Below are 15,957 nucleotides of genomic sequence, written 5' to 3'. Positions count from 1 at the left end.
GAGGAGGTGGTGAAGCAGCACCAGAAGCTGTTTGGGAGGCAATCCCTGCAAGTGCCTGAGGCCGAAAAGCGCAACATATGGCTGGCCATCCAGGCGCAGGTCAATGCTGTGGGAGTGACCCACAGGGACATTGAGGTCCTCAAAAAGCGCTGGTATGACCTGAGGATTGTGACCAAGAGGAAGATGGGCGACATCCAGAAGGAGGCCAGCCAGACCGGAGGTGGAACCAACAGGGCACCTGCCCTCACCGAACTGGAGGAGCTGGTGGCGGCCACACTCGAGCAAGAGAGCGTCGTGGGTCTTGGGGACGCCGACAGCTCTGCCAGAGCCGCAACACACCAAGGTAAGACGAAAGCACAGCAATGTAGCCTCCCCTACCCCTATCCCACATCCCCCATTGTGAAACGAGAATCACACTGCAGTCCACACGTGTCAGTGCAGACAGGCAATGCATTCCGGGAGATGTAGTCAGGGCAACACTAACCATGACGTAAATGTCACAGGGCAACAAGGCATGTCACGCACTCGAGGCACAAGGAGACAGAGGACAGATTGGAATGTGAAATGATTTATTGTGACGCTTGCAATGCAGCCCTTCGGGGACACTGAGCCAATGTTGTTTTTCTGTCCACAGATGTGACATCATGCAGTACAGGGCATGCTGCAGGGGAGACGGCACACCGGCCACAAAAATCACCTCTAGCCAGCACGAGTTCAGACCAGGGAGCAGGCCCACTTGCAGCCGCACCACCTACGCAGCCAGCCTCGCCGCACACAGAGCCAGCATCACCTCACCGAGAGCCAGCATCACCACCACCAGAGCCAGCATCGCCACTCATGTTCGATTCACCGGCCACATCTCCGCTTGCAGGTGTGAGAATGAGGAGGCGTCCAGCAGCCAGGCTACGAGCCTTAGACACCTCGTCAGACGACAGCATGGGCCCAGAAGACCGCACCGGGCCCCAGGAAGGGAGCCATCCCACTGTGCCCCACACCTCACAGGCAGCACAGACGGGAGCAAGAGGGCGCCGCAGGTCGCGTGTCCAGAGTCCACCAGCACCCACTGACGGCCATGGTGTCTTCTTGGGGCTCGAGGGCCAAATGTTGAAGCAACAGCGCCTGCAATCAAAGGCAGTTATGTCAGTCCAGAGGCACATGCGGGTGATGAAGACAAGCTTAGTCAACATGGACACAAACATTGGCGGCATGGCTGCGGGCATTCGGGACATGTCCCAGTCAATCCAGCAGTTGTGCAGCAAATTAGATGCTGACATCGAAGCACGGCGCCGGGAACGCCAGCGAAGGGACACTACCAGCAGGGCACTCAACCGTCTGGCAACTGCGACTTCCCTACTTTGCCGGCGCTCTGTGACGATGCAGGAGGGCCTAACACAGTGCTGCAGCGACCTGTCTCGGGGGATGGTGCAGGTGACAAGTGCACTAGGGGTGCTATTGAGTAGTCAGGCGTCGACAACTGCTGCAGGGGATGCTGCGGAGAGCATCGACACCAGCAGCAGCATCACACCCCCCGTCCCCGAAGCACGCAGGAGCAGCAGGCGGCTTGGGGTTGGCTCTAGTGAGGATGCACAGGCCGTGCAATCCACCACTGCAGCGCGTATGCGCAAACATTGATGTGGCCCTGCTTATCCACTTGCCATTGGGTGACGTAACCCTGGACATACTCATTGTATAGATGGCATATTGCCAGATTGGCCTGTTCATGTGTTCATGGCGTGGTGCCACATTAAACTACGTCATGACTTCTCACAACTCGCTGTGTCCCCTCACTTACTCAGAAATAGTTGCATGTGATCTCTGCCCGTCTCTCTCTCCCATCGACTGCAGTTGGCACTCTAGCTGCGCTGCCCTCTGGCTGGCCTGACTCATCCTCGTTGTCCTCAACATATGTTAGTTCCACATCTGTACCTTTTTTCGTGGCAAGGTTGTGCAGCATTGCACAAGTGGCAATTATCTTGCAGCAGGTGATGGGTTTGTACTGGCGTGCGCCTCCGCTCTTGTGGAGGCAGCGGAACCTGCTCTTCAGTAGTCCAAACGTGCGCTCCACCACATTGCGTGTAGATTTGTGGGCCACGTTGTATCGTCTCTCACTCTGGGTTGCTGGGTGTAGGTAGGGAGTGGGGATGAATGACCGGCATGCATATGCACTGTCGCCTGGATGAGTAAAAGGGAACCATCAGTTACATGCCTCTATACACTCTGATTTGCAGGTTTCAAGGGGCGTCACTGTTACTTACCCAGCAGGTATCCCTCTCCGAATTCTCCGGCACTCAGTCGTGTGTATATCCCACTATTCTGGAAGATGTAAGAGTCGTGGGTGCTCCCAGGAAACTTTGCAACAATATCTGTGATGATGTTCCCTGCATCACAGATCACCTGCACATTGATGGAGTGGGTGGACTTCCTGTTCCTGTAGATGTGCTCTGTATCAGCTGGTGGACAGATTGGGATGTGTGTACCATCAATACAGCCGATGACATGGGGGAACTGTGCCATGTGATAAAAGTCTGTTTTTGTTTTCTGCAGTGCAGCCTGTGTGTTTGGGAAGCTTATGTAGTGGTGCATTCTCTGCATCATGGCATCCAGGAACTTCCTGAAGAAACGGGACAGGCAACTCTGGGATACACCACCCACCGCAGCTGTCACCACCTGATAACTGCCGGATGCCAGTAGATGTAGGCTGCAGAGCACCTGCACATGTGGTGGTATGGCGTGCGCCCTTCTTGTTGGCTGGTCCAGGAGTGGGTGCAGGTCCCTTATCAGGTCCATGATGGTTTCGGGGTGTAGCCTGTACCTCTCATGTATCTCTGCATCAGTCAGCTGGAATAGTGTGATGCGCTGTCTGTAGATTTGTTCCTCCCGTCGCCACACCCTCAGTCCTGCTGCCTGTAGACGTAGGCGCCTTGCAATGACGTACATGGCGGCCATGTTGTCCACGCTGTTGCATTTTGGGATTGCTTATGTGCATTGTTGATGGTTACCACCTGCTTTCCATCCGTGTTAATTACCGACTCTTATTTACCGATTTTCCTGGATTTCTTAATTACCGACTGCTCCTACATGTCATTTTAGATTTTTACCACTTCATATTTACCACTTCATATTTATCGATTCGTTAATTGTGTATTCGGTAAATATGAATCGGTATTTTAGAATTCGGTAACTATGAATCGGTATTTACCGCCTCATTTTTACCGAAAAGTGGTTTTTGGACTCCTACATCTCACTTGTCTGAATACCGGTCGGTAACGGCATATTTACCGAAAATCGGCCGTTACCGACCGGTATTTCGCTACCTACATGAGGCCCTTTGTGTTGTGGAAGTTGGTATTCTGGGGTTAGACTCAGGGGTCCCCCGGGGTCAAGGATGCACTCTTGTTACACCCTCAGCGGCACTAGTGCGGCTGGGTGCAGAGTGCTGAGGCCCAATGTTGTCCAATGGGGAATAGGTGGCCTCCGGTTGGTGACTGCTGACACGCAGGCCACTGGGTTGTGGGAGCAAAGCTCCTGGACTTAAGCTCAGGGCAAATGGAGGTTTAGGCTAGCACAAAAGGTGTACCCTCAGCGGCACTGGGGCGGCCGGGTGCAGAGTGCTGTTTTGTCTTGGCGTGGGGTGCACTGTAGCTTTCAGTGGAGAGTCTCCGGTTTGCAAACACACTTCAGGCTCGGGATGAAGGTCTTCTGGGTGCAACCACCACTTGGAGATGTAAGTTGGGATGCTGGGGGTTGGTTCGGCACCATCAGTTGGGCCACCCAAGGCCGTGGGGCATTAGGTGCAGGAGTGCCTTATAGGGTCGGATCTTCTTACCAGCGCCTTGTTGCAGTTGGGGGGACCTTCCGTTTTGAGGCTGCAGGCGTCAGCTGTAGACTTGAGGCAGGTCAGGGGTCATCGGATTTCAGGTCAAGATTGCCAGGGAGACCTCTTGGTGTTGGGCCACTCGAACTCGGGTCGTGGGCGCCGGGTGGAAAGTGGTGCAGACCCGCAGATCCTTGCGGAGCCAGAGTCTGTTGATGAACAAATCCGGTGTTCACAGGAGACAGAGTCTTTGGTATGGAAGGCAGGCAGGTCCTCTGGGTTTTTGAGGTTGCTGGCTGCAGGACACACCGGGATTTTGCTGGAGCAGGTTCGAGGTGGGGACAGGCCAGTTGGGCTGGGGACAAGTCAGTGAGCATCCTCCTCTTCCTAGCTTCGGCACGGCTGTTCGGTCCGACTTGTTTTCTCCTTCTGGTTTGTTGTCTGAGGAAGCAAGATTCAGGGGAGCCCCTAAATACTAGATTTAGGGGCATTACAGGTAGGTAAATGGTTGGGACAAATGGGTCCCTTCCCGGGGGTGGGTACAACCCCTATTATGCTACCCTCCAGTTGGAGGGGGGCATTCGCCTTTCCCTGGTTGGCTGGGTCCCTCCATCTGCAAGATGGCAGGGACTGAGAGTTGTGCTTCACCTCGCCTCCCCCACCTGAGGGGTGGAGTTTGCAGAGGCAGGCACACCTCTCTTCCTCACTTGTTTTTTTCTGCTGGTTCTCACGCCTAAAGTGGGGGACAGAACCAGTGGGGACCAGTTGCTGAAAGCAGCAAGTAGCTTGGGGAAACTCACAAAGGTGGCAAGCCTTTGTAGCTTCCCCTTTGTGGACCCTGCCCATCCTGGGGAGGAGGCTTGGCACCTCATCCCAGGATGTGCATTGTTTCAAGCCCCCGAGAGCAGCAGGCTCATGGGTCCAGAAACATGTCTGGAGGGGGCATCTCTAAGATGCCCTCTGTGTGTATTTTTCATTAAATCCCACACTGGCGTTATTGTAGGTTTAATGTGCTGAGAAGTTTGGTACCAAACTTCTCAGTTTTCAGTGAAGCCTTTATGGTGCTGTGGAGTTCATAATGATAAGCTCCCAGCACCATATACTCTTAATGGCAGCACTGCACCTACAATGTCTAAGAATGGACTTAGATACTGTAGGGGTACAGGGCTCATGCACTACTGTTGCAGCCCTTAGAGGCCTTCCCTGGTCACAGTACCCTAGGTACCTGTGGTACCATTTACCAGGGGCTAACCTGTGGCCAGAGATGCCTATTGGGTTTTGTTTTCAATGCAGTTTTAGGGAAAGAACATAGGCCCTGTGTACCTGACTTGCATGAGCCCAGGGCACACTCAGTCAAAGCACATCAGCAGTTCATCAAAAAGTGGGGGCTACCATGCAGAAAGAGGGCACTTTCTCACAAATACACACAACACATACCGTAACTGAAGTCATCATCCATGTTTAGCTCTTGCTAGACCGCCTATTGTTACACTGCCATTTATATAAGAGGATTTTATTAATGAATAATGAGTTTTATGGAGGGCTTTTTGTCCATTACATATCAGAACTGGCACATTTGTGTGGTTTTACACATTTAAGAAGAACCATAACTCAGTTTCTAACTGCATTTTTTTCAATGAATTTACGTTTTTTTAACAACACAAAAGCCTGATTTACATAGGTAAGCGTACACGTTGATGCTTTTTTAGTATTCACAAAACAGCATTTTAATCGTAATTTCATGAGTACAGAGACTAGGCAGTCAGGGCGGAGAACTCCACACATAAAAAGATAGGCCTGACCAGTAACATTTTGAAAGAGGTGACTATGCATGTAGCATCATTGATCAGTTTAAGTATATACTGCTATTTAATTGCATTGTGTTTTTAGATGTTGTTTTTTTGTTGGTATATATATATATATATATATTGTGAGGTCATAGGCATTGCATTTGATGTGCAAGTTATAGTTTACAGAGGGCCGTTGTCCCCCTCCTAAAATTATTTTAAATAGATGCAAATGACAAATTTGCTTTCTAAACTCAGCAAACAATACCAGTGCATAAAACAATGAAATAGTGAAATTCTCATAGTAATTGTGCAATACAAAACATCATAAGTCACGAAAGTGCTGATCTAACAATAAACCAATAGCTAATGAATTTGATAAATAACATAAATACCCAATGACTGAGCTCCAACATCGAAAACCACACCAGCAGGCCCTTCTCTGAACATATTATATGCGGTCGAGCCTGGGACTTACAGGTCACACTGACGGAGGGATGACGAGAACAGGTCCTACAGGCCCTTCCACCCAGAAAGACCATGGGGCATATTAGTGCTACCATATAAATACTACGTGTTCATCAATAACCATATGTATATAACCAAGTGCGCTCAATAGGCGCACGTTATTAGTCTAATTTTTCACCTTAAGTTAGGTTTCTGCACGGAGTGGTACACGTGGGGCTGGATCCCATGCTGTCCTGAATAAGAGGTTATGGTATACCTCGAAACATGTTGACAAAATAATAGGCAATATAACCACATAACAGTTATATCTTTCCTGTTATTAACCCCTTTTTATCTTACCAGCTAGGAGTAGGAATAAATTGTTAACTCACTAGTTAGGTATTTTTAACTAACACAAACACCAGTCCCCCAACACTGCACAACACATAGTTTCACACAAATAAGTGCTCCTACGTAAATCTCGCAAGTTGTAGCACGCCCCAAGCAGTAGATGCTTGGGATGGCCCCAATGATGAAGCATGTCACTTAGGGGCAACCCTGAGTCAGTGAGGGGACTCTAGCAAAGCATTTTTCTTTTCTAAACTGTTGAGGCTCACCAATTTGGTGAACCCACTGTCTGTTGACTTAGGCTAGTTTCTCATGATACATTATCTATGGATCAAATGAGTGTAAATTAAAATTTTCTTTTTATGCTGGCTTTTAGAGAGAGTCTCCATAGATTTCAAATGACTATACTTCCACCATTTACCATCAAACTCGCTCCTTATTCCTCTAAGCAGAGGAACAGTAGCATTTACTTTTTGCACTGACTGAATGTAACTAATATCATCATAAGTCCTGGTATAAGGAGCAGGGTGTATTTCTCACGGTTGACATCTTTCTTGGCAGGTTGTTTATTTTACAGCAATATTCCCCTATGTTGTCCTGCTGATACTGCTGATTAGAGGAGCAACCTTGGAGGGTGCAGGTGAAGGAATTGCCTACTACATTGGAACAAAATCAAACATCACAAAACTATGGGACGCAGAGGTGAGGTGCTAATATTTCTAAACACTCACATATAAAAATATGATTTTAACCTTCTCTTTCTCAATAACCTGGGTAAGGTCTGATGTGCATATACATTCATGTACTAATAAGGTAAAATGGTGGCTTAGTCATAGTCTAAAGAGTGTAGATTGCCTATAAGAAAATGGTGACGCCAAATGGGAGCCTACCATATAAATCACAGCATGTTTTTAAGGAAATTCACTGGTTTTCAGGGGAAGTGACTCAGTGGCCTAATACATCCACTCCAGCAATCTGCGTTTCACCTACATGGTCTGTCACCCTCCTGAGTTCAATAAAAGGAGTATCATTGAGTCAGAAACCAAATACCTGTTACTTTAGTGCCAAGATGCCCAAGGGTGCATGTGTGCTTTACAAATTGACCTATTTTGTTATATATTAACAGGGTAATGAACAGTAAGTCCATTCTGGATGTGGATGGTTAGATACTCTAGTGTATCAATATTTAAACTGGCATTATTCAATATGACTACAGTGATCTCAGGAAAATAGTGACATGAACAGTTATGAACTCCACCACTAGGTTATATTTTATATTTACGTAAACAAACTGTGCAGAACTTTAAGCTCTATGCTCCATAGGACTAGATGCGATGGACAATATTTGTCCACATTCTTACAACTCTTGAAAAACATTAAAGAAAGAATGCGCGTAAAGAAAGAATGATCATGCAAACCTAAGAAATATGACAAAACAATCCTATGATGTATACAAATCCCTCCCACTTAGCCTTTCGACAATCAATGCTGTATATTGTAGTGTGGATTTTATCTTTGAACAACAAGAAGCGATACTATGTAGTCAAGATCACAAAGAAATATCTAACAATATTTGCTAACTGAAAACTCCATTCACTCTTGTAAAGGCAAATAGCCTGGTGCTTGTATCCAAAGTTATTCTTTATATATTTTATAGAAAGATGTTGACAAATGATTGGAGTAAGTGCACCTCAGTGTGGATAGTTTTATCTAACGTGTTCCAGTGAAGCACTGCTTAAAACGTTAGAGTGCACGCCACTAGGTGTGCTGCCTACAAGAACACGGTAAACCAATGTTAGATTCAGACACATTCCCAGGACACAGCAAATAACACATAAGAAAATGGTGACCCCAAATGTCCCAACGGGGCATTTAGAGATTTAGCAGTGATATATAAGATAATTAGCATAGATCAGGACAAATACAGTGTTAAATAATTCAAAACAGAGATTTTGATGCTGCCCATCCGACATAGGCCCTACTGGTGAGAATTCCTTTAATTCTAATATACCCAGTAATTTGGTGAAAGGTGCATGATGAAAAAACCAAGAATAGAGGAAAACCTGTAGTAGTCCCTGGAGAAACATTTATTCCCAAAGCAATACCCCATTTCTGGTAGGAAATCTTAGAATAATTGTGCAGTTTTGCATCCCGGTATTATAATGCGCTGTGGCATTGGTTATTGTGTCAAATTATGAATGCAGTGCTCTTGCATAAATTAGAGTTATGGTCAAAGAATCGATAGGGCTAAAAAAAAGAACACTCAGATGAATTAAGTGAATTGGAAGTCCCAAGAACATGTTATCGGAGTTGCTCCTCTCAGTGTATGTTTTATATTTAGAGAATGTTAATTTAAAGCAGAACAGTGCTGTGCAACATATTGGGTAGGCATTATAGGATTGCTTGCATGAAGGTTGATGGTGGAGGGAGAATCAATTTTCTCTAAATGAGGCCTAGAGATGTTTCTTCAGTTCAGGAGCACAATGATATTTGGTCTTTCAGCAATTTTCCAGAGTTGATGCAACCACATTGTTTAAGCCAGTGTAAAGGTTTGGCTTTTGCTTACTGATATTTTAGCCATATTTCCTTTGCACGTGCTCTTAATTTAATGTGGTGAACAGACAGGATATCGTAGTAGAAATATCGAGTGTAATGGATATCGGGCGAAGAATATCGAGGAATCAGAACATCAAGGTAAGGCATATCATTGTAAAAAATATCAAAATGTATGTAAGAAATATTGAAATTGAAAATATCTATGTAAAAAATATAGGGGCTGATTACGATGACGGAAGGACCGCTTCCGCCAGCCGTGCAATGGCGGGCCTTCTGCCATCGGACCTCAATTTTCCCCCGCCACATTACGATGGCGGGGGGATCCAGAATGCGACCGTGGCAGACACAAAGGTTGCCACCACGGAACCGCAACAGGCAATCCTTACGATTGCCTTGCGGAGCGGTCTGCATCCATAAAATGGTGGCGGTGCCTAGCAGGCACAGTGGGCCAAATTAGAATGCCATCTTCAGCCAGCCTTTGCATGGCAGCGAAACCGCCATGGAAAGGCTGGTGGGTATTGGTTTTGGGGGCCCGTCGCGGGCCCCGCTTGTGTTGGGGGGAGATTTGGGTGCACTGGGGGAGTCATATCACTGCACCAAGTGGCAGGCACCATGTGGTGCCTGCCACATAGTGCAGTAAAATGCACAACATGCATTTTGGACATTGCGGCAAGTGCTGCACCTGCTGCAATGTTAAAGTACAAAATGCGACAGCCGTGGTAAAAGGGGACCTCCTAATTGTGTGTGCAAGACCGCTGCATGTAATTTTTAATGGTTTATTACCCATCACTTTCCCTGAGTATAGTTAGTTTGGAGTTGGAATATTACTTTTTAACCCCTTCCATGCTGCGCAGATTCCGCCGCTGTGCTGACGGAATCTTGCGCGGGCGTGGTCATGACGGAACGGTTCCGTCATGAGCACAGCTCAACCGTGGCTCATGACGGAACCGTTCCGTCATGAGCACCGAAGGGGTTAATGGTTTATTATCCACCACTTTCCTTGAGTTTAGTTGGTTTGGAGTTGGAATAGTAATTTTAAATGGTTTATTATCCAGCACTTTCCCTGAGTTTAGTTAGTTTGGAGTTAGAATGTCATTGTTAATGGTCTATTATCCAGCCCATTTCCCTGAGTTCAGTTAGTTTGGAGTTGGACTACAAATTCTTAATGTTTTCTTTTATCCAGTACTTTCCATGAGTTTAGTTAGTTTGGAATAGTAATTTTTTCAGTTTTATTATCCACCATTAATCTGGGTTTATACATAAATCATATAAAAAAATTAGATGTATGTGATTTTACTATGTATTTATTTGTATTCAATATCAAGTGTATTTATTTTAGAAGTTCACATTCAAAATGTTTTTGGTTTACTTTTATTTTCCATTTTTTAACTAACAAGTTTTAATGTATATCATAATACATTATAAATTAAAAACATTTTAACATATATCTTGAATACACATTTACAATATTACAGATATCTTTTGTTATACATTTACAATTTTTTAAACATTTTAGAATTTTTTTACGTTGTTATCCAAATACAATTATGAGTTAGTAATATAAGTATATTTTTGATATTTGCTTTATATACTTTTTAAGTTTTAGAACTTTTCATTTATTTTAAAGAAAAGAGTACATTTTAGCTCATTCATTTTTACGTATTTTTTTAATATATTTTACGTAATTTTATTTTTGTAATAAAATTATGTAATATGTATTTTGCGTTGTTATAGTTTTTTTTTAACCATATTTTATTGGCTTTTAAACAATAGTAAACATACTCATGTTCATTCGGAGGCCCGGATCTGGCGCCCAGGGTACGTCATGCCATTTACATTCTCTGGCGCATTTTCTTCAACTGTCCCTTGGAAACAAAACAAACCCCCCTCCACCCTTGAGTTGCGGTGAGGTAAACAAGTGAGTGTGTCTACGTGCTACTGGGTTCTCTTACATCAGTCTCCCAGATTCCGTGTGTTTCAGCGCTATACCTTCTTATGTCATTAGGTTGAATGCCCCTCCTGTCTATCCTCTCGTTCTGGCTCTGCCACCCTCGGAGTGCTCGCCCCACTACTGTTGTCCTGCGCATTTGTCACCAATTCTTACCCTAGGCTTTCCCAGGCTCTAGCCCTCTCCATTGTGCCTATTCCCAGGCTTTGCGATGTTATAGTTTTTACATTTTTTGGGTTATTGTTTAGTATATTAGATATTATTGGTTTTTAAAAATATTTAATATATTAAATAATTTACATATATGTTTCAAAATAATATTTATGTATAAGACATATTTTAGTTGTTATACATTGCCATTTTGTTTGTAGATCATCAATATTGTTTTGCTCATTTTATATTTTGAAAATTAAATATATCACAAAAACATATATATTATTAATATATATTAAATATTATATTTTATTATATTTTACATTTTGGGGCCGATTCCGATAGCCAGTCGGACAGCTGTCCGTAGCCGTCCGTGCGACCGTCCTACAGAAGAAGTACGATGCGCATAACTGCCAAAAACCCGACCGACACGTAGGCTGTGATTCAAGCTGTCCGAGCCGTAACTCCTAACGCTGAACCGAGTCGCCCGGAAGCAGTATCCATAGCAGTTTCTGGCATGACAAGTACGATGCGTACTTCCTATGCGCCGGACGGGTCGCCATGTACGGCACGTCACAGCATCCGGAAAACAAGCATATCAGCTACGATTCGCGCCACAACTCAATACACGGCTACGAGACGGACCAGCTTGCAGCGGGTACGAGATGGAGCAACAAGCAGCGTGTACGACACGAACACTTCATGAATCCCATCGCGCAGGTCATACCAGTACTCTACATCTATCAGGAACTCTCAGGAACCGACGGCGCAGGCGGTAAGTCAGACACCTACCACATAAACAAACGACACGTACCCGCAAAATGGCACACACACACAGGGGATCCACATCCTGGCCACTAACAACAGCCCACCATAGGGGTTGCATGGCCAGCACCACTAACACCCCCACCCATAGGGCTGATGTTGCCCATCACCCCTGCCACCCCCACTCACAGGGGGTATGTTGCCCATCACCCCTGCCACCCCCACCCATAGGGCTTATGTTGCCCATCACCCCTGCCACCCCCACCCATAGGGCTTATGTTGCCCACCACCCCTGCCACCCCCAGCCCTAGGGCTTATGTTGCCCATCACCCCTGCCACCCCCAGCCATAGGGCTTATGTTGCCCATCACTACTGCCACCCCAACTCACATGGGACCTGTTGCCCATCACTACTGCCACCCCCACTCACAGGGGACCTGTTGCCCATCACCCCTGCCACTCCCAGCCATAGGGCTGATGTTGCCCATCACTACTGCCACCCCCACTCACAGGAGACCTGTTGCCCATCACCCCAGCCATAGGACTGATGTTGCCCATCACCCCTGCCACCCCCAACCATAGGGCTGATGTTGCCCATCACCCCTGCCACCCCCACCCATAGGGCTTATGTTGCCCATCACCCCTGCCACCCGCACTCACAGGGGACCTGTTGCCTATCACCCCTGCCACCCCCAGCCATAGGATGGGTGATGCACAACACATCCAGCATGCTCCAACATCGGGTATATCTGCCTGTGATAAATGCCCACAACAGTGATTATGGCTACGGACATACAATGTAAGTAACAGCACATGTGTGACCAACACATGAGTGTGACATACACAAGGCAAGCATCACCATAGCACTGTGGCAATGTAAAAAGAACACCCACTCACTGTGTAGAACAGAAGTTAAGTGTGGGCTTCCAAAATGCAGCAGATGTTGAGCATTGTGGTGATGGGGACTAAACCCCCCCTCATCACAGTGACCAAAAGGTAAGTGTCATCATGGTCAAAGCTGCAAATAACAAACAGCATGTATGATCCCTGCTCCCAACACATTAAACACTTCTGGGGCAGACTAGTGGTTGTGTCCCATACACACAGAGATGTGGTGAGGCTAACAGTGCTGTGAAAACATTACACACTCTCGGCCATGTGCAGACAAGCACCACACATGGGGGCTGACAATGCATACAGTGTACAATGACACAAGAGCAGAAGTGACCATCACCTAGCATGCACACATCTCGAAAATAGACACACCAATCAAAACAACATGTGTAGACTGTAGGTGTCAGCTCACAAACTCACATTCCATGCCTGCAATGGCACCTAACAACCAGGATGAATGTGCACAATGATGTGATATGACTCACAGGGACAGCATGCAAAATCACAGAAACAGCATCCAGACAAACGGCCACAACAGCAATACCAATGCACTGGTGCAGATGCACAAACACAAACAGGCAAACTCACACTGCACATCTGACACAGCATGTGTGTGTGTGTGTCACAGTATCCCCAGGCAACTACACAACACATGAGGGGGGCTGAACCACAGTGACACAGATGTGGACACAGTGCCACAGTGCCATAGAAAAGTAAACTATCATTAGGACATCCTCAGTGGGCAATCAGGCATTGGGAGATGAGAGGGAGCACAACAGACACATGTGACACAAGCTGGAATGAACACCAACTAACACAGCAAGAGACTGCCACACAACAGCACTACCCCCAGGGACCAGACACTGGGGTGACACAAGCATGCATGACACCTCCACTGTGATGACAAAGGCAGATGTCGTACAAACATGGGAAACCCAGACATGTGTCCTGTTCCACAAAATACATCACACATACACAAACACAAATCACTCAGCATGGCCCCTCATCCATGGGCAAACGGGAGCTAGGGGACCATCCATGCAAACATTCACATCAGTCCACCCTCAACACCAAACACCCTGAACTGCAACAATGTGTATCTGTGAAGCCCACATGGACAGGTGACATTGCACATGCACCCATGACAAACACAGGAATGTTGGGAGGAACTAAGGGGCACAGACACATCACACAAGGATAGTTTACAACCCTGGGGAATGACAGACATACTGCACAGTATGCGGTACATCGCCATGACCTCAAAGCTCACGTAACCTCTAGAATACCTGCCACAGTCCCAGGACAATGCAGAAGCCAAGGAGAACCACAAGGCACACATGCTGACACCTGCCAGCATCGCAGCCATGAACCCGACAAGTGGGAGCAGTCACACACACATTCAAATGTCTCAATCACTGAAAACTACCACCTAGGGACAACTACATGATTTAGCAAATAAACAGGTGCCTTGAGGAACCCTGACTGTGTCCCATCTGTGTCTGACAACATCATCACCACTCAGAACTGACAAATCCCAATGATAATACACCAATTAACAGTAGTGTGTCATGCACCCACACATCTGGTTGCCCATTGGAAAAGTAGTGGGATGATCCCAGTACAACTCAGCAACCATCAACAACAGGAACATATCAAGGGAACACTGTCTGTGTGTGAACAGGGATGTGGACACACACACATGCTCATACAACACACACCATGGACCCAGGCCATGTCACTGGACAACACACTTACTTGAGGGGACCCAACTCCTGTGGAAGCCCCAAACATATTTACTGCAAGTCTCACTCATGTCTGCAGAACACTTGTTCAGTCAGCCATCAGTTACCACACAATGAAGGCTCTGTTCACAACAGCCTGGGTACGTGAGTCTCCCCTAAGTCATCTGCACATACCCAAAACATATGTCTAGCAAGTTGCACAGAGGACCCAGTTGCTCCTATTACAATGATGCCCACACCTGTAGGTCCAGTGTTGATGAGCACAAAGTATGTGGAAGTGACAAATTGGACAATGGGAAGCACATCATATAGGCATGGGTGCAAGCCAGAGATGTGACCATGCAAATGAAATGCTCACAGAGAGATGTCTACACATAGTTGATCCTGACACACCCAGGTAGCTGCAAAGGATGACATGGATACCCACCAGAATAGGATACATATCTCATGGCCCACAGGGAGTACCTCACAGCAACACATCAGTATTCAACATTGTAAACAAAGCATCACAGGTGCAAGGGCATGTTAAACATCATCAACATAATGTACAGCTAAATCTAGTTCACAGGGTGAAAGAAAAAAGCTTTATTCAGCATTTTAAAAGTTAAACGTCTGTGCAAACAAAAGGCCAATGGCCAGTCCATGTCCAAATGCCAAGGAGTGAAGTAGAGTGACAACTGTCACACCTTGCTTGCCTGCACTGCTAAGGACCGGAGATATCCCCTCAGAGGGGCATACATGGGGGCAGGCCAGGCACCGCAGGGACAGGATCAGGGTGCAGCAGAAGGAGGCAGTGAGGAGGTGGGGGATGCAGGCAAAACACTTGCAACTGCAGTGGAGCTGACTGAAGTCGTGGGTGCTGTCACAACTGAGGGGCACAAGTCAGATGGTTTGGTTGCCGGCACAACTCCAGTGGGCAGGTCAGATGGAGTGGATTGGCTCATCACTGCAGTGCCCAAGTCAGACGGGGGTGGTTGTGGACTCCAATGCAGTGCCTACATCCATGGGAGCGGAATGGGGGACAGGTGAGGTCGGCAGGGCAAGGGGGACACGGTCCCCACATCAGTGGCACTAACTGTCTGACCAGGTGGGGAGGAGCAAGTGCTAGGGGGGGGATGGTATTAGCATTTTGGGGATGGTGTATCTGTGGGTGGGGGAACCCGGGGCAGGGAGTGGTGGGGGAACATCTGGAGTGGTGGCCTGGGGCATGGAGGACGGAGACTTTGCCTTGGAGCTGCGTGGTGGCGGGGGGTTCTTGCTCTTCTGGCGCCGGGGGGACTTGCGGGTGGGGGTCTCTGTCTGACTGCGCCTGGGGGAGGGTGTCTGGGTGTGAGGGGCACTCCCCTCTGTGTGTGGGGACTTCCTCTTCCCCTTGTAATCAGGATCTGCAGGGTCGGTGGGGAAGAGGCCAAGGTCACCGAGGAAGAGCTCCTGGGGAGATGGGGTTGCATGTGAAGCAAGGGAAGGGGGCTGGGAGGGAGAGGTCTCGGAGGACTGCGGAGTG

General features: G+C 47.2%; 1 protein-coding gene across 1 annotated transcript in view; it reads left to right on the top strand.

The window, feature by feature from the left end:
- The window catches only part of LOC146829238 (sodium- and chloride-dependent neutral and basic amino acid transporter B(0+)-like), a 1,256,359-nt gene that overhangs the window by 253,823 nt on the left and 986,579 nt on the right, over positions 1 to 15,957 (top strand). Inside the window, exon 7 of the mRNA XM_085606669.1 lies at positions 6,958 to 7,098. Within this exon, the coding sequence (XP_085462795.1) occupies positions 6,958 to 7,098 (141 nt within the window). The remainder of the gene's footprint in view (positions 1 to 6,957; positions 7,099 to 15,957) is intronic.

This window comes from Triturus cristatus, chromosome 5_2 (genome assembly GCF_964204655.1).
Source record: "Triturus cristatus chromosome 5_2, aTriCri1.1, whole genome shotgun sequence".
NCBI lineage: Eukaryota > Metazoa > Chordata > Amphibia > Caudata > Salamandridae > Triturus > Triturus cristatus.
Note: the sequence above shows the minus strand (reverse complement) of the source record. Positions and strands in the feature narration are given on the sequence as shown.